At 37.8% G+C, this 20,044-nt stretch overlaps 2 protein-coding genes across 2 annotated transcripts; both read left to right on the plus strand.

Annotated features, from left to right (window-relative positions):
• Nucleotides 1-7,045: 7,045 nt before the first annotated feature.
• LOC137729134 (ABC transporter C family member 5-like) lies at nucleotides 7,046-15,236 on the plus strand. Its single transcript, XM_068467977.1, has 12 exons — nucleotides 7,046-7,353; nucleotides 7,508-9,766; nucleotides 9,899-10,219; nucleotides 10,326-10,412; nucleotides 10,732-11,421; nucleotides 11,535-11,699; nucleotides 12,146-12,440; nucleotides 12,949-13,163; nucleotides 13,378-13,683; nucleotides 13,854-13,917; nucleotides 14,026-14,265; nucleotides 14,544-15,236. Exons 2-12 carry the CDS (start codon nucleotides 7,640-7,642, stop codon nucleotides 14,654-14,656), a joined length of 4,623 nt encoding a protein of 1,540 aa, XP_068324078.1. The 5' UTR covers nucleotides 7,046-7,353; nucleotides 7,508-7,639; the 3' UTR covers nucleotides 14,657-15,236.
• A 477-nt stretch (nucleotides 15,237-15,713) lies between these two features.
• On the plus strand, nucleotides 15,714-20,044 carry LOC137728811 (NADH dehydrogenase [ubiquinone] 1 alpha subcomplex subunit 9, mitochondrial-like). The gene is made up of 13 exons (XM_068467583.1): nucleotides 15,714-15,878; nucleotides 15,970-16,066; nucleotides 17,127-17,191; nucleotides 17,424-17,509; nucleotides 17,622-17,706; nucleotides 17,791-17,861; nucleotides 18,181-18,312; nucleotides 18,394-18,509; nucleotides 18,629-18,752; nucleotides 18,830-18,898; nucleotides 19,180-19,300; nucleotides 19,403-19,613; nucleotides 19,741-20,044. Exons 1-12 carry the CDS (start codon nucleotides 15,785-15,787, stop codon nucleotides 19,540-19,542), a joined length of 1,200 nt encoding a protein of 399 aa, XP_068323684.1. The 5' UTR covers nucleotides 15,714-15,784; the 3' UTR covers nucleotides 19,543-19,613; nucleotides 19,741-20,044.

Consider the following 20,044-nt stretch of genomic DNA (forward strand, 5'->3'; position numbering starts at 1 on the left):
GAGTCACCTAGCGTGACCTGTACGGCTACATCTAGAGCTCAATCTCAATCTCAATATCTGAACCTGCCCACGAGTCGGAACCACCTAAAGTGGTCTGTACGACAGGCCTGGGTGTAACATATATATACGCTCTAGTGCTACGATCACGTGAAGGCTGTGCGAATAATCGCGGGTCACCTACGAGTCGGAACCACCTAAAGTGGTCTGTACGACAGGACTGTGCACCTAACTTGGATCCAAGCTGAGCGTGTGGTGCGGGAGGTGAACATCACGTGAAGGACTGTGCCCTACTCTGGGCGGGAGCACTAACACCGGGGGTGCAGGTTATGAGCTCTCTAAGCATCTCAAACTACTGCTGAATGTAAATATGAATACCACTTACCTGGCACTTACCTGTGCGTCCACAGCACCCAATATGCATATGTATAAATATATGCAACTACTAATATAACCATCAATGCAAGAATAATGATGAAGTAATGCATGGCATAAACTAATAAACATTTATTAAATTTCTGGGAAAAATATAGTATATAGGTATATATGGAAAACAAAAGCCCACTCACTGATATGTGGAAGGGTCGTAGCCCCCCTGCCTCGAGTGACCACGCTCGTCCTCGGGGTACGTGTCACCTATATGCGAAATAATTATGAAAATGTCAATCTAAAAGTACATAACCAACTTCTCGTAATAACTTCTCATACATTGCTCAAAATGGACAAATGAATATACCAACGTGCTCTACACAACCTCAGGATCACAACCATATTTTTAAAATAATTTTCCTCCGCCGCACGCGCCCCCACGCGCCGCGCCGGCCAAGGCAACGCCACATGCAGGCACGTGTGGCGCACACTGACGGCGTCAACTGACGCCGTTAGGAATATTCCGTCAAAACTGACAGATTCCGTTAACGGCGTCAGGAATATTCCGTCTCCTTCTCCGGCGAGACTCCGGCGACGTCGCCGGCGCCGGAAAACTGGAAAAATTTCAAACTTTGTTTTCTCACTCGTTTCTCAACCATTTTTCACGATTCTTGGACCAAATTAAAGCCCTAGACTAGTAGAATCACGTTAGACCACTTTTAAAGGCTAAAAATTACGCGATCATACCTGTCTTCAACCTCAAAAACCGGCCAACTTCGAAACCCACGATTCCGACGTCCAATTTCGTTCAACAAGCTACTCCGATGCTCCTTAGGACCTCACTAAGACACCTATAAGCTTCAAAAACCCAAAAACTTACTAGATTAAACTTGCATGAACAGTACTCAAATCGGCCATTGTTGAAACGACGTGAAAACGAAGGATTTCTCACCTGAAAATGGTATGGCTGTACTCGCCTCGACCTTACGAGTTCAATGGTGTCCTTGGTTCCCTCGATCTGTGATGGTTTGGGTGGTTTTGGTGTTTGTTCGTACGTCGAAGGAAGAAGAAGAAGGAAGGGAGAGAGAGAGACACGGGACAGAGACAGAGGAAGGGTAGGGAGAGACAGTGAGTGTGCAGGTGTGTGTGTGTGGCCCAACACCTGCCACAATACACAAAACAACCAACACACGTGACGAAAATGAACTAGGGGCAAATAAGTAATTTCACACGTGCGTTCTAATAATCCCGGGATGGGATGTCACATATTTTAGATATTCACGAATTACAAAATTTGTAAAGTCAAGCTTAACTAATAAATTTACTTAGTTGCTGCCTGTTAAAAACTATATCGGGTTTTAGAAAAAAAAAGAGCATATTTCAAGGGCTAAAGGCCTATTATATCTACATTTAATCTACTGCACGTACATACAAAATGTTTATGCATGAAATTGTCACTATTCAAATACGTATTACATCCTAATATATTCCGTAAATTTCTGGTAGAGTGGAACGACCGATCAAGATTACGAAGTAATTGATTTTGTAGTTCATGCCACACCTATAAGTGGGATATGCATGGAATTCAATGCTAAATTAACTGAGAGGCAAGAATAATATGTCAATATTATTCTGAGAAGAACACGTACGTGAACATGTGAACTGTATGATAGATGCAATGGTTGTTTGTTGAGTCTTCGATCATTATTGTGCATGGACAAGTAGCTCAACCATTTGGATAAGCACGTACGAGGGCATAGTAATAAACTCCAGGCCCTAACGCGGTTACTCAGCTGGGATGAAAATGCAAGCCACTTACGTGCATATGGATTAGCCAATATCTAATTAAGATTATGGAAGTGTTTAACTCCTCCTTAATCCTCAATTAGCCCACAGAGTCGTGGACCTTCCAACCGAAAAAAAAAACATATCAGCACGGCTCACAGGACTCGTACGTGGGGACATATATTACGACGTACCGACAAGAAACTGCATGCAATAAAATATGTCACCAACAAAATGCAAACGTGATACAATTCGCTTCTCGTATATGTGCATAGGTCGGTTGGTGAACCGTGTGAGAGATGTACAAAATCAAAATGGTCAATCATCTTCCGAAATATAAAAACTTTATATTATACTAATATATATATATATATATGTATGTATGTATGTATGTATGTATGTATGTATGTATAGACAAACAATAGTAGTTTACAATATTTGAACCTACTGCTTCATCTAACAAAATAAAGACTAATGTCTTAAACCAAATAATCATGACATGTATTATTAAATTTTATGGAGTTTGAAAGACACAAAGGTGCCGTCCTAATTGAAAACTGTTGGTCCAATCTAGAGGGGTGAATGTGAATAGAGAAATGTTACGGAAACTCTTTTAAAAATGGAACTCTCCGCTATCTTATGTTTTTGGCACAGCCATTTTTATAAAATATTGTGCCAAAACTACGAGGTAGCGGAGAGTCTATAGAGAATATCACTTCGAGAGTCTCCTTAGCATTTCTTGTGAATATATGACAGCTCTTTACAACTTGTGTGAGCTTAAGTCAGCATCAATCCAAAGACATAGAATTGAATTCCGAGTTCAAGAAAGGCTGTTTAGACGTTTAAATAGTGATGGATACCCAGTGGCTAACTTTGTGAAGATCGTAAGTTTTAATGCCAAATGGTTTAACAAGAACAATTAAACACCAACTAGCCTTAAGCTTATTGTGCTACTCTCTTTACTGGTTAATTAATTGCATGGTTAGCAATTAATTAATATGTAGCATTATAAACTACTGAAAATGTCACCTTACATCTTAAAATTCAATTTTCTTTACCCTAAAACCCACCATAAAATTTTTTTCAACAAAAATCCAATGACTAGGATCCAACTAAGCAAATTTATTAAACTTTGCACAATTTGTACTTTTGGGTGCCAAAAATACCCCTAATAACATTTGACTTTAGGTTATTTACTTGTTATCAACATTTGTTTTACAAATTAATCTATACACATTGAGTTTGTGTATGCTTCAAGATCTTGCAATGGCTTAGCCCATAGGATATTGCTCAGTTTGCCACTTCTATTAGTTTGGTTCGAGGAGCCCTCTTGATCTCATTCAAAACCTTCTTGTCCAAGACTTGATAAAATATCGATGTTTCACAAAAAAAAAATTCTATACAATTAAATGTCTCATGCATAGGACGAAATAAATTATACAAATTGAAAAAAAAAAAAAATTAATGTCATGATTTGAATGCATATATATTAACAACAAAATTACATTATATAAGCAAATTAGTTTTAAAACACATAGTATATATGTATATAATAACAATACAACGTGCTTAATCTACGTGATAATACATGCAGAAAACATGTTATTTAATTCAAAATTAATTAACTATATTTTACATATAAATATAGATAAATTATTTCAATGCATATATACAATAAAAAAGTGCCTATTATACGTAATAATCCATGAAAAATAATTTAACTACAAAATAAAACAATAGTAATTGCTTTTATTCTTATCAAACAATATTATTGATTGTACAAAGGAATTTTTATCATACAAAAGATACCTTCTTTTTTTTTTTTTTTTTTTTAATATGGGTAAGGAATTGTTACTGACACTCAAAAAATCTCATTTTGCACTTCAAACTTTCTATAATTAGTAAGAAAATTACACTTTTGATGAGTCTAAAATGAGATTTTTGGAGTGTTAATAACAATTCCCTATGGGTAAACTAATTTATATATGTTACTAAATTTATGATACAAGAAAGGTAAAATTCCATATAGGTTTAATTGCTCATCATAATTAGGGTGAGTAATAACATTTATTGACATAATTAGAATTTTATGGTATAATAATAATTAGTTATATATTTGTACAGTCTATTGAAATTTGGATTTCATTTGAATGTTTAAAGTTAGGTGGGTTTTTATTTAGGAAAAGGAGTTTTAAGAGTCTATCTATGAAGAACCCTAAAAACTATTGAGAGCTCAGTACGTAAAACCACAAAATGTACCAAACAAATGGATGTAAAAGGTCGCCATGAAACTGAGAGGGCAGCCTATTGAGTTGAGCTTTTTGGTGTATAAAGTTTGCCTTTTTTTTTTCATAACATAGCACAGTAGTATAATTAGAAAACAATTAACTTTTATTTTTGGTTAACAATATTTTTTTTAGAAAAAATGTACCATGTTCATTAACGATAGAAATACGTACAAACTTTAAGAATATGATACATATAGTAGATCTCGATAAAAATCTTATCGAAAATTTTCAAAAAGGAATAGTTTGATTCTCTATTTGAAGTGCATTATATATAACAACTATTTTGAATTAATAACAAAGAATAAAGCTACTTTATTCTTCTTCGTTGGGATTACTTTAATTATGCAGGCGTCCTTGCTTGCATTGCCTATAAAATGCCATGCAATTGGGAGACATAAAATGTAGCTCACTTGATGAGCAATTGTTTCACTGAAAACAAAATGAGTGCATCACATATTCACAGTCAGAGATCAAGGCCCAGAAATTATAAGAACTGTCACCAAAAATTACAAAAGCAAGTGCCCCCATTGCCACGTGCTTGTCAGCTAGAAAGAAGTTTGATCATCCTTCACCTCAGGCCACAGCAGCTGGGGGCCATACCTAGGGAAAACCACAAAAGTCTCCTGGTGATTTTGTCATCACCTTCATAACTGCAGAAGCAGCCAACTTAGTATGTTCAACACAAAAAACAAACACAATTTTCTCATGGCTCCCCAACCCATGATTTTTTGAATCCCTGTTGATTTCAGTTTCATGCATTACGTATGCCAGCGTGCTACTGCTACCCAGTTAACATATATGTACCTATAATTGTTTCTACAAAGCAAGATTTATAACTCTTCATGCGTTTGCTAATATGTATGAAATTAAAAAAAAACACGTGGTTCTTACACTACAGATGGTAATTAACCTAATACTTGAAAAAATCGGGATTAATTTATTAAGCGGGCAATTGTTATCATTCATACTCTCTTCCCAAATTAATGAATTCCTCCATTTTGAGTATGTGAATATGCTTTATGTTGTGGTAAGTTTACTTATATAGAATGGATAGTGAAATTATTCAGCTTCTTGATTTGCATACATTTTCTAAAACATGGTGTTGGAACCGTTCAAATTCATGATTTTCCTTTTATTTATTGACACTTCTGAATAAAAAAATTAGTGAATTCATTAAAAAAAAAAAAATCCATATATCGGAAAATTTATGGATCGGATCAACCAAGCTTCCTCCTTCCCTTCTCTCCGGTTGATGACTTCTCTTACTAATTAAATCACTAATGATGGTAGTGGAGAAGAATATTTGGGATGCTCAAAGCCTCAAACTGAAAGCAGTGAATCTTATAACAAATATTTGATCAGGTACCTGATTGAGAATATTTAAGGTGCTAACAGAAAAGCCTCAAACTCAAATTGTAGTCAATATCGGAATAATATCGAAATATTAGTAAGAACCAAAACAAAATTATCATAATGGCATCAGAGTCATATTCAATATTCTCATTAACAATCCTACGACCTAACACCACCCAAAATACTCACTGTAAAGTGTAAACAAACAAATATCTGTCTCTGTCTCTCTCTTTCTCTCTCACACACCACCAAATGGACTGTCCACTCATAATCTAGTGTTTTCTTGTTTGATGAGATCCCCATCATGATCTCAACAACAAACACATCTAAACACAACTAAACATGTCAATAATAATAATAATAATAATAATAATAATAATAATAATATTCTTTTTCTACAATTTTCTTTACCAACAACATATTCTTTATCTACAATTCTCTTTCTGAAATCACACTCTACAAACATGTACATTTACACATAAATAATAGGGTTTGCAAACTAATAATAAACAACTAAACATAGTATAAGTTGAAAATTAAAAAACTAGTAATAAACAAATTGTGCAAATTTGAACTTAACGGGAGAGGCAAATATTATCCATAAATTTATTTGAAGTGTTTGAAGAATTCATAATCGGACCGCTCAAATTTTAATCTTTATTTAAAAATCATTCCTATAAAAAGCATTCGAATCAGATTCAAACAATTAAACTTGCCTAAAAAATCTCTTTCTAATATCATACACACATGTCTCTAACTCTACAAACATGTACATTTATATAAATAACAGGGTTTGGAAAACTATAATAAATAAAGCTTAACATAAAATGAAAATTAAAACCTAACAATGAATTAACAAACACCGTAGACTTCGTTCAATTGGTTGGAGTAGTGTGACCCTCAGCATACAAGTTCAAATTTTGTACTATATTTTGGATAAGTTTGAAGTAGGATATTACATATATTAAAAAAAAATTGCTAAAAAAAAGAATAATAAACAAATAACTTTCCTATTTTCAAAAGGAAAAAGATAAATACATATTATTTTTTTTCTACACACTAAATAATTTGGTTATTGTTTTCTTTTTCGTTTGATTTGTCAATTAAAAAAAAAAAAAAAGAGTGCAGGAAAAAATTGGCATGCAGTATAAAGTAATTTCGCTCATTTTGGTCCCTCCTTTTCCTTCCTCCTCCATCTTGCTGTCATGAAGGCAGTATAAAGGCTCTCTCCTTGGAAACTTGACATGCAGTATAAAGGCAGTATAAAAACCATATAACAAAAAGAGAACGAAGAAAAAACCCCATAAACAAAGACCCTCTTTTTCTTCTTTCTCTCGACTTCCGCACGTTAAAGCCCTCAGCTTTCTCAATTCTCATCGCCATTAACGTTTTCTGTGTCAAATTTCAGTGTAAAATCTTTGTGGGTTTTGTTCAATTTTGCGTTTAGAGAGAGAGAGAGGGAGGGAGGGAGAGAGGCAGAGCTTGTTGGGCAACCTCCATCACAGGCTTGCCTCAGCACATACCTCAATTGGTTCACGCCATTGAATCAAAAAAATTTCAGGCAAGTTTTAATTTATGTTTTGGTATTCTTCCGTTAAGTTTTCGAATTTTCGTCATCGTCTTTGTCGCCTTGTGCGTGTGTGTGTCTCTCTGAATTGCGTGTTGTTGATAAAAATCTGTATCTGTTTGTTTCCATGTGCAATGTGTCTCTGCAGAGTATCTCAAAACCCAGATGGTGAAATGCCCTTCTCTATCAAACAATTCGATCTCTCCTCTTCTCGCTTAGTAGCTCACCATCGACTCACTCTTGTCAATCTACTCCTGCATAAGTTCCGCTACATCCAATAATGGGTCCCACTCTCCTCCTCCTTCTCCATGGAAGCACCTCCTCAGCTCCTTCGTTATCTCCAGCAACTCAGCAATGGTCGATTACCCTTTTAATAGCTCTGCAGGCTTTGCCTGTTTTGGAGCTGGCTTCAATTCTCATCAATTTGGTACTCTTTGTTGGGTTCCTCTTCGTCCTCTCAGCTCGACAGGCGTTTGCTTGTCTGGGTAGGATTAGAATCTTCAAGGACAATTCGGGTTCGAACTCGAGCTCAATTCGGCATAATAGTGCTGTGGATGGAGGAACTCATGAGATTAGAGTTGGCAGAGACTTCAGATTTTCCGTCTTTTGTTGTTTCTATGTGTTGTTTGTGCAAGTTTTGGTGTTGGGTTTTGATGGGGTTGGTCTGATAAGGGAGAGACGTAATGGGAATGTTGTGGATTGGTCTGTGATGGTCTTGCCTGCTGCACAAGCTTCGGCTTGGTTCGCGCTGAGCTTTTCGGCGCTGCATTGTAAATTCAAGGTGTGTGAGAAATTCCCACTGCTTTTGAGGGTCTGGTGGTCAGTGTCATTTCTGATTTGCTTGTGCACTTTATATGTTGATGGGAGAGCTTTTGCAATTGAAGGATCGAAACGCATGAGTTCTCATGTTGTGGCAAATCTTGCTGTGACACCGGCTCTAGCGTTTCTTTGTTTCGTCGCGTTTAGGGGTGTTACTGGTATTCAAGTTTCTGGACAATCGGATCTTCAAGAGCCATTGCTGGAAGAAGAAGCAGGGTGTCTTAAGGTTAGCCCTTATCATGATGCTGGGCTTTTCAGTTTAGCCACACTGTCTTGGATGAACCCGCTTCTTTCAATTGGGGCAAAGAGACCGCTTGAGATCAAGGACATTCCCCTTCTTGCGCCACAAGATCGAGCCAAAACCAATTATAAGATCTTGAATTCAAATTGGGAGAAAGTTAAGGCTGAAAACCCTTCAGGGCAGCCTTCTTTAGCCTGGGCAATTCTCAAGTCCTTTTGGAAGGAGGCAGCTTGTAATGCTGTATTTGCTGGATTGAATACTCTTGTTTCATATGTGGGTCCATTTATGATTAGCTATTTTGTTGATTACTTAGGGGGGATAGAGACGTTCCCCCATGAAGGGTATATCCTTGCTGGTACTTTCTTTGCGGCAAAGCTTGTTGAGACCTTAACGACCCGGCAGTGGTATCTCGGGGTAGACATTTTGGGTATGCATGTAAGATCAGCTCTAACGGCAATGGTATACCGAAAGGGACTTAGACTTTCCAGCTTAGCCAAGCAAAGTCACACTAGTGGAGAGATTGTTAACTACATGGCTGTTGATGTGCAAAGGATAGGGGACTACTCTTGGTATCTCCATGACATGTGGATGCTTCCTATGCAAATCATTCTTGCCCTCGCAATTTTGTACAAGAATGTTGGAATTGCTTCTGTTGCGACATTGATTGCCACCATTATCTCCATTGTTCTTACTGTTCCAGTGGCAAAGATACAAGAAGAGTATCAAGACAAGTTGATGACTGCCAAGGATGAAAGAATGAGGAAGACTTCTGAGTGTCTACGAAACATGAGGATTCTCAAGTTGCAAGCTTGGGAGGACAGGTACCGGTTGAAGTTAGAGGAAATGCGCGGTGTAGAGTTCAAGTGGCTGCGCAAAGCTCTCTACTCTCAAGCTTTTATTACATTCATGTTCTGGAGCTCTCCTATATTTGTTTCAGCCGTAACATTTGGTACCTCTATATTCTTGGGTCACCATCTAACTGCAGGTGGTGTTCTTTCTGCTCTAGCCACTTTCAGGATACTTCAAGAACCACTCAGGAATTTCCCTGACCTTGTATCAATGATGGCTCAGACAAAAGTTTCCCTTGATCGAATTTCTGGATTCCTGCAGGAGGAAGAGTTGCAGGAGGATGCAACAATTGTCCTACCAGTAGGCATCACAACTACATCAATAGAAATTGAAGATGGTGTCTTTTGCTGGGACCCTTCATCACCCAGGCCAACGTTATCAGGAATACAAATGAAAGTGGAAAAAGGGATGCGTGTGGCTGTTTGTGGAATGGTTGGTGCTGGAAAGTCAAGCTTTCTCTCTTGCATCCTTGGTGAGATTCCGAAAATCTCCGGTGAAGTAAGTTGGTATTTTTGAACTTTTGGTTCTGTTTTGGATCTCATGTTTTCTTTCCTTTCATGGAGTTGTTTTCCTAGGATGAATATTAAGTATTAATATTCCCAATACTTGTTTCTTACCTTATCATTTCAGGTAAGGCTATGTGGCACTGCTGCTTATGTTCCTCAGTCAGCGTGGATACAGTCTGGAAATATTGAAGAAAATATTCTTTTTGGCAGCCCAATGGATAAACCAAAGTACAAGAAGGTTATCCATGCTTGTTCACTGAAAAAGGATTTGGAACTTTTCTCACATGGAGATCAGACCATAATTGGTGATAGGGGTATAAATCTGAGTGGTGGCCAGAAGCAACGTGTGCAGCTCGCAAGGGCGCTGTATCAAGATGCTGACATTTATTTACTTGATGACCCCTTTAGTGCAGTTGATGCACACACTGGGTCAGAGTTGTTTAAGGTTAGACTTGCTGATAGTATCACTGATATCACATTTCAGTTGAAGTGGTATTTTACATATATTTACATTGATTGATGGCTAAGTATATTATATTGGGGCGATGCAGGAATACATATTGACAGCATTAGAAGATAAAACTGTGGTCTTTGTGACCCATCAAGTTGAATTTCTGCCTGCTGCTGATTTAATACTGGTACTGTCTTCAAACCTTTGATATACTGTTTCTGAATTGAAGGGTCCATGCTGGCATTGATAGTCTGTAGCTTATGTGTATAAGGCCAGTCACACTTTAGCAGTTGTACCATCTCTGTTGGCTTGGAGAATCTTTACTTATGTTGTTCTTTAAGTTTATTGCAACACCTTCTAAGTATTTTCTTTTTCCTTTTTCTTTTCCGTACTTTCTACTTCCCTTTCCATTTATTCCAAATTTAGTTTGCTATATCTGACTTTATATATTCTATTATATGTGCTTTTGAGAAGTCGTCTGTAACCTTCATTTTCTGTATATGTAGGTTCTTAAAGGAGGCCGCATCATACAGGCAGGAAAATATGATGATCTTTTACAGGCAGGAACTGATTTTAAATCACTAGTCTCAGCTCACCATGAAGCAATTGAAGCTATGGATATTCCCAATTATTCATCGGGAGATTCAGATCAAAGCTTGTGTGCAGATATTGGGCTCCGAAAAAATTGTGATAAACCTGGCAGCAGTGTTGACTGTTTGGCAAAGGAAGTGCAAGAAGGTATGTCAGCTTCAGAGCAGAAAGCAATTAAAGAGAAAAAGAAAGCAAAGCGCTCAAGAAAAAAGCAGCTTGTCCAAGAAGAGGAAAGGGTACGAGGTAGAGTCAGCATGAAGGTCTACTTTTCATATATGGCTGCAGCATATAAAGGATTGCTGATTCCACTCATAATCATTGCACAAATAGTATTTCAGTTCCTTCAAATCGCTAGTAGTTGGTGGATGGCTTGGGCAAATCCCCAAACAGAAGGAGACCAACCGAAAGTGAGTTCGATGGTCCTCCTTGTTGTTTACATGGCCCTTGCATTCGGAAGCTCTTGGTTTATATTTGTTAGGGCTGTTTTGGTAGCTACATTTGGTCTAGCAGCTGCTCAAAAATTGTTTGTGAAGATGCTTAGAAGTGTGTTCCGGGCACCAATGTCTTTCTTTGACTCTACTCCTGCTGGACGGATCTTGAATCGTGTAAGTCTCACATTTTTTTTGGAATTCAAGTGATTTTTTGTTTGTGACAAATACCTAATTCACATACTTCTTTCGTTTGCATGTATAATTGTTGCATTGTTTATTTTCTATAGGTATCAATTGATCAAAGTGTGGTGGATCTTGACATTCCTTTTAGACTTGGTGGGTTTGCTTCAACGACAATACAACTTATTGGTATTGTTGGTGTGATGACAACAGTTACCTGGCAAGTTTTGCTGCTCGTTATTCCTATGGCCATTGCTTGTTTGTGGATGCAGGTAATTAAACTTTTTGCCCTGAATTTGTTGTGTTAACTCCTATTTGTTATTTAGAAAATGAAGATAAAAAGAAGAAAGGATATAACTCACTGTTAGTGCACTTCCTCTTGGTAGTTAAATCAGATTTTAGAACTTTAATCACGTAAGATCTTCAAAAAATTGTTCTCTTTTTTTTTTTTTTTTTTTTCTTCTTTCAAGAGATCAGGAGCGTACAATTTCTTATATATTTTTGTTTCGAAATATATAATATTTATGTACTATGCACCATCTAATGGTTGCTACTGCAAAAGATAAATCATATTGTTTGTGATCAGTTTCATCACTTTGAGCAATCTTATTGTTTGTCCTTTTTATCACGCTGTGTATATAAATCTTTGAGCTAATTACTGTATGTTACGTTGTCAAACCTACTTTATTGTACCTAATGTGAGCATTCTTCGATACAGAAATACTACATGTCTTCATCAAGGGAACTGGTCCGTATTGTTAGCATCCAGAAATCTCCAATTATCCATCTTTTTGGCGAGTCAATTGCTGGAGCTGCCACTATAAGAGGATTTGGACAAGAAAAAAGGTTCATGAAGAGGAATCTTTATCTTCTTGATTGCTTTGCTCGCCCATTCTTCTGCAGTATTGCAGCTATTGAATGGCTCTGTCTGCGCATGGAATTACTCTCAACTTTTGTATTTGCTTTCTGCATGATTTTACTTGTGAGTTTTCCACATGGGAGTATCGATCCAAGTAAGTACATGTCTTATACTTTTATCTGTATGTTATCATGAGATTTGAATCCTGTAAAAACATAACTTGAATATGAAATAGCATTGCCATTCTTAAGATTTGCTTGGTCTGAATGATTGCCTCCATTTCGAAGCGTGCACACATATATGAACAATCTTTGACTTGGTTTATGTGGGAGTATCTATGACATTGTATCTCTTGCATGTTAACCTGATTGAATCTCTGAGCTCATAATTTCAACCATCATTATACTACTTATTTTGATTTCGCATTTATTAATGAGCCTTGATGTGCATTTTACAATTTGTAATGTAAAAAAAGCACCCTTTCCGCTAGATTAAGAAAACTGAGCAGGTTTGAGAACTGGATTACTGTTGATATTGTCTAAAGTTTAGTTGCACGAAATAATTCAGATGATTAAATGGTGTGATGGGACAATGACAAAGGATTTGAGTTTGCAGATTATGACAAAATGCCACATCTAATGGTAATTGGTTTTTCCATGTAGGCATGGCTGGCCTCGCTGTCACATATGGTCTGAATTTAAATGCACGCCTGTCACGATGGATACTTAGCTTTTGCAAGCTTGAAAACAAAATTATTTCCATTGAAAGGATATATCAGTACAGTCAAATCCCAAGTGAAGCTCCATCCCTTATTGAGGATTCTCAACCTCCATCTACATGGCCAGAGAATGGAACAATTGACATAATTGATTTAAAGGTATGCTGCTTGCAGTTCAAGCTCATCCGATCTTTACATGTGCTCCTGATTAACGTCAGGGATAAGTTTTTTAGCTGTGCCTATTCATGATGTCGGGGACAGGTTTTATTATGCTTATGCTTAATTTTGGAATAATGTGTAGTTTTGATATATATCAAGTATTGCAATTGGATTACGAAATGATAACATTTCTGCTTCCTTGTTTCCTTTGAAGGTTCGCTACAAGGAAAATCTTCCTGTTGTCCTTCATGGGGTAACCTGTAGTTTTCCCGGTGGAAAGAAGATTGGAATTGTTGGCCGTACTGGAAGTGGTAAATCTACCTTGATCCAGGCATTATTTCGACTTATTGAACCATCAGCTGGGAGGATCCTTATAGACAATGTTGATATTTCAACGATTGGTCTTCATGATCTCCGAAGCCGTCTCAGTATCATACCCCAGGATCCTACCTTATTTGAAGGGACCATTAGGCTCAATCTTGATCCCCTTGAAGAGCATTTGGATCATGAGATTTGGCAGGTTGATTGCCATTGCCGTTGCATATCCTATCTTTTTCATTTGGAATATGACTACATCCTCTGGGATTCAAACAATATTTTTTTTCACCTAAGCAGCAGTATTTTTCAAGAATTTGTACATGCGTGTATTATACACATAGTTCCTAACTAAGGTTGCCTTATTCGGTACAGGCACTTGACAAATCTCAGCTTGGAGACGTAATCCGTGAAAAAGAGCAAAAGCTTGATGCACCAGGTGTGAATGAAATCTCTTACACATCCAACCCTATAAATAAAGAAACTAGAACGTCTTGGTTTGGGTATATGGCTGCCAATGAGTTGTATTTTTATGTTGAAATTGCAGTGCTGGAAAATGGAGATAATTGGAGTGTGGGGCAGCGGCAACTTGTTTCTCTCGGAAGAGCATTGCTTAAGCAGGCAAAAATATTGGTGCTTGATGAAGCGACAGCATCAGTTGATACAGCCACAGACAATCTCATCCAGAAGATTATTCGTACAGAGTTTAAGAACTGCACCGTGTGCACTATCGCACATCGTATTCCAACCGTCATCGACAGTGATCTAGTATTGGTACTCAGTGATGGTAAGTAAAATGATTTGTTATGAATTTCCACACCTATTCATCAATAGAAGGAAAATAGTCTAAACTCGTGACTGAAAATAAAAAAGTTCCTTCTCTTGAACCATAATATATAATGATAAAGAAAACTGTGCCGAGATTTCATATGGTTCTTTGCATGTAAATGCATTGAGATGTCATTATTCTGCATTTTTTGGGAAAGGTTATTCTTTGGTGCTTCAGGGAGGTTTTATAGGGATTCATGCAGTGCTTATTAACCTAGACATTTGATGTTTTTGCAGGTCGAGTTGCAGAGTTCGATACTCCTACACGACTATTAGAAGATAAGTCATCCATGTTTCTAAAATTGGTAACAGAATATTCCTCTAGGTCAAGTGGCATACCAGAGTTTTGATTCGGATGTCATGGCCGAGAAACTTTGATTCAAAGGCAGCAGCAAGAGCAGATGATACAAAACAGTTGATGCCGCGTTCCTTGCTGCTGCTGCTGCATTCGGAAAATTGAAGACAAATGGGAAGGATAAAGGCGCACATCATTGTATCAATGCGGAACCCCATTGGAGGAATGTTGTTTCTAATTCATCCCACAAGCCAAATCGGGGAATTCTTTCACGGTCAGTGTTCTTGTTCGGACAAATAAGTTAGGTTGGCAAGGGGTGTAATAAAATGCGCGAGAGAGGCAAAGACGGGAGTAGATTTGTGCGTAATTGTGTTCAATAATGTAGTTGTTTAGATTGACGCAGTAGGTCTATTGATTTAGTTAGGGAATAGGTGCGGCTGGGTTAGTCAATGTTTTTGGTTTAAAGCGAAGATGGGTGAATGTTTGTTCCACAATTTTTGGTAGCAAAAGAGCAATGTTAAAGACCCTAATGCTAGAATCTCAATCCCACTTTTTTGTTCTTGTTTCCTCACAGATAACTCTGTTTTGATGTATATATTAACACTTCGGCTATATCACTTATTCAGATTGAAAGTCTGACAACATAACAAGTTTAAAAAACTTCACAACAGAAGTTCTATTGTGATGTGATCAAGGCTACACGTTTAAATCAATGAATGTTTAACGTTATTAAGTTGGTATGTTATGTTAAACTATCGTACACATGAGTGAAAATTAAATCACTTGTCTAAGTTAACGGTTTGACAACATAATATGTTTAAACTATTTGAAAAAAGGAGGTCGTTCGATTCAAATTGACAATATATAATGTGAAAATGAGCGTATTTTCTTATGATTTCGATTTTGAACCGGCTTCTGACCCTTTAGATTAGTTCAGAGTAGAATGTTGGTTTTATTTAGAAACACAAAAGGAAAAAAGAAAAAGAAAAAGAAGAAGTGGGTCATTTGTAGAGTCCAAGTTTATCATGGCCCAAACCAAAGTAAAGCATATGCCCAACTCAGAACTCGACTCAGACTCAGTACCGATCCCAAACATCTTATTGATCCAGCCCCTTTGTATTTCGCACAGGTCTCTCCCTCTCTCTGTCTCTGGCCTGACTCTGAACTTGTAGCTGAGAGCGCGATGCAGGCCGTGTCGAAGCGCGTTGGGCGCCAGTATCTGACCCAATCATCTTCAATCTCGTCGCTCAAGTCAATCTACCCCCTTTCCGATCACTGTAACTTCTCATTCCCTCTCCATTTCTAGGGTTTGGTTTTCAAATTCCCCCTCTTTGGTGACCTCAATTTGTCAATTTGTCAATTTTGTAGATTATGGAGCTGATCGTCCAAAGTGCGGATCTACACTCGCCACCAAGGGAGTGGGGCACCTTGTGCGCAAGGGCACAGGTGGAAGATCATCTGTTAGGTAACACCCGAATTCTTTATTTCTCTTTTGGCGTCAATCAGCCTGGAAAGTTTAAACCCTTTGTTATTGCTTCCGTTTGTTATCTGAGAAAATGTAGGAAAGGTTAGAACTTTTTGTCGAAATTGAATTTACTGCATTGAATATTATTGAAATAGTTAGAATGTTTAATTGTTGTTGCTCCGTTTGTTTTTGGGGACAATGTAGGAAAACTTAACGTTTCGTCAAAATTATTTCTCTTATCAAACTAGAATGAGCCTATTTTAGGGAAGGCCGAGGGCCCACTCCAACAACACTGATATTGTCCCCACTTAACCACCTGCACAATCCTTAGCTGTGGGGTTTTATCACAAAAGGCCTCGGTGTTTGTTAGAGTGGGGTAATTCTATATAAATAGGTTTTTTCCTTTTCCTCTGTCCAATGTGGGACATAATGGGGTTCCAACATTCCCTCGCACGTGAGACCCCATTTATGGGTCACATGTGAAATTCCACACGTCGGCAACCACGTGTAGCCATGTCGGGACTCACCCAATCGCGCGGGGCCAATGGGGACCCACCCAATCACGTGGCATCTTTGGCCTACGTGGAGTCATATCGAGACTCACCAATCACGCAGGGCCAATGGGGACCCACCCAATCATGTGGCAGTACGGGCCCGTCCCCTGGCTCTGATACCATGTGGAATTTTTCAGGATGACGGGCCGAGGGCCCACTCCAACAACACCAATACTGTTCCCACTTAACCACTTGCACAATCCTTAGGTGTGGGGTTTTATCACAAAAGGCATCGGTGTTAGTTAGAGTGGGGTAATTCTATATGAATGGGTCTTTGCCTTTTTCTCTGTCCGATGTGGGACAGATTGGGGTTCCAACAGAATGCAACTTCTAAGGTACTAATTGCCAGCTGAAGTCTTGAGAAAAAATTGTTTTATGATTGCGCTTGGTGAAGATAATGTGCTATTAATGCTTTAAGAAAACATAGGTGTTGGAACTCGAATTTTCGTGTTTCACATGATTGTGTTGTTTTGTGTTATTTGGAAATTTAATTTGTCTTTTTTCAGTGGCATTGTTGCTGCAGTTTTTGGATCTACGGGGTTCCTTGGGCGTTATCTTGTGCAACAACTTGGTGAGTTAACTGTCTGTAAATGCATTTGATTTGAATTCCGCCAATCAAATGTATGCATTGTTTTAGACTCTGTTTGTTTGGTTTAGAACCTTTCGAGTAGGAGATTGTTGGACTGAAATTGATCTATGGAAGTGTGATTTTAATCTTTCATCTTTCATCTTTCAACAAATGACTGAAAGATACGTGGTTATCTTTCATGCATGCTTGTGCTTATTCTTTACTTCTCTTCCAGCCAAAATGGGAAGTCAGGTGTTAGTTCCTTTCCGTGGTTCTGAAGACTCCCATCGCCACCTCAAGTTAATGGGGGATTTGGGACAGGTAAGGTTTTCTGTGCTGTTTCTTAGTTAATGTTCTTTCTTAACTGGGAAAGTATTTATTCCCATTCTTCAATCTATTATGTTTCCAATCTTCTCATATTTCACTTACTCAGATAGTACCAATGAAATACAATCCAAGAGATGAAGATTCAATTAAGGCAGTCATGGCAAAAGCAAACGTGGTTATCAATCTCATTGGTATGCATTCTTCAGTTATGACTTTACATGTTAAAGATCCATAAATCTTTGGCTTCAATGAAGGAACACTTTGTAGCTTGGCAGGGAGGGATTATGAGACGAGAAACTTTAGCTTTGAGGAAGTGAATCATTCCATGGCACAACAACTGGCAACAGTACGTATCCTGCGTTGACATTCATGACATTATTGTTGTTCCTGTGCTGCTTCTGATCCTAGTGCCATCTACTTCTCTTAAAAATTGATTTTTATAAGCATCATCCTGAACAAAAATGGTAAAAAGTGTATCAAGATTATAATGCAGCAGCTGTTTAGCCTGCCTACAATTGAAATTTTCTTTCAAGATACATGGAAGTGTCTTTTGGGATCTCAAATTCTGTTCAATATCTGATTAGTGGTAAAAAAAGTTGGATGTGATTATTCAAGTTTTGTAGTAAGAAATATTGTTCTTCTGTTTAATCTTTATATTTCTGCAGATTTCCAAAGAACATGGGGGTATCATGAGATTCATTCAAGTTTCTTGCTTGGGGGCATCTTCCTCATCTCCCTCCAGATTTCTAAGGACTAAAGCTGCAGCAGAGGAAGCTGTTTTAAGTGAATTGCCTGAGGTATATTTATGTGCTTTGATTTCACGTAAGTAGGCATGCTTATTACAAGAGCAGTGTCTAACATTCGCTTTTCATCAACAGGCTACCATTTTGAGACCTGCTGTGATGGTTGGTACTGAGGATCGGATTTTGAATCGCTGGGCATTTTTTGCGAAAAAATATGGCTTTCTTCCGCTTATTGGGGATGGATCTACCAAGTATGTCTTCAATCTATCATTTGAACGTCAGTTAGTTTTAATTTTTCAATTTGTGTAATTTAACAACTCTGCTCATGCACATGTTGTTGATTCCAACCTGTGCAATAACTTGTATGCAGATTCCAACCTGTATATGTTGTTGATGTTGCTGGGGCAATCGTGGCAGCTTTGAAAGATGATGGTACCAGCATGGGAAAAGTTTATGAACTTGGTGGGCCTGAGGTCTTTACAATGCATCAATTGGTAATTTCTCATCTGTTTATGTGAAGTTGTTTTGCATTGATATGGAATTTCTCTTACTAAGCATCAAAAGACTGCAGGCAGAGCTTATGTTTGATACAATCCGTGAATGGCCCCGCTACGTGAAGGTTCCTCTCCCAATTGCAAAGGTATGCAAGTGTGTATTTGGATGCCAAGAGTAACTGGGCAAACCCAAAAAACCCACCCCCCACCCCCCCCCCCCCCCCCAAAAAAAAAAAAAAAAAAAAAACACACACACCAAAATAAGTTTAATGTTGTTACTTCAACTTCGTTTAGTGATCATGTCGTGTGAATATTTTTATGACCATGTTAGTTGTATGTCTTCATACCCTAGGTGCATGCTTCTCTTCTCTTTTAAAATGAATTATGTCTAATTGACCTCCAATGTTTATGGATTTGATTGTTCCAGGCAATGGGAGCTCCACGAGAAATATTGCTTAACAAAGTTCCATTTCCATTACCTAATCCTGAAATCTTCAACCGAGATCAGATCCTTGCCCAAGAGACAGATACACTCGTGTCAGAAAATGGTAACTTCGACAAATTTTAGGATGTGATAGTTCCTTCTTCCCCATCATCTTATCCATGGTTGGTTTTTCTCACTTTCCTCAATTTTGTGGTGGGCTTTGTAGCTTTGACTTTCAATGATCTTGGACTTGTGCCCCATAAGCTGAAGGGTTACCCTATTGAGTTTCTTATCCAATTTCGCAAGGGTGGCCCCAACTACGGTTCTACTGTCAGTGAAAGAGTTTCTCCAGATGCTTGGCCGTAAGTCCCAGGCTTTCTAATTTCCAAATGCTTTTCAAGTCCAGGAGTTCAACCCACTTGGAAACTTGGAATCAGGTTAGGGTTGCAGGACGTGTGTTTTATCTTCTTTTTTTTCTTTCTCTTTTCTGATCCAAACTTCTGTTTACGTTTCTCGTGGTATTTCAGAACAATTGTACTAATACTACTACGATTTGTATGACAGGTTTTCAGAGGGTGTGGGTTGCTTCTTTTGAGAAATAGTAGGAAGAAATAAAAGATATCGAGAATGATTCTTTTCTAGTTTCATATCTGTAATATTTGACCGAATTTCGACCATTTGTAATTTCAACACATCTGGCATCATTTTGTTGTGCTTGTTCATAAGCCCTGTGCCATGAAGGGAATTTGATGCATCTTTTCATCTGTTTTTGCTTAACGGACCTGAGGTAGTGGGATGGGAAAAACGGAATTTTGTTGTCTTTAATTTTACCCTTCATTTATTAAATCTATAGATTCTGCTTTCAGCA

The sequence above is a fragment of the Pyrus communis genome, chromosome 3 (genome assembly GCF_963583255.1).
Source record: "Pyrus communis chromosome 3, drPyrComm1.1, whole genome shotgun sequence".
NCBI lineage: Eukaryota > Viridiplantae > Streptophyta > Magnoliopsida > Rosales > Rosaceae > Pyrus > Pyrus communis.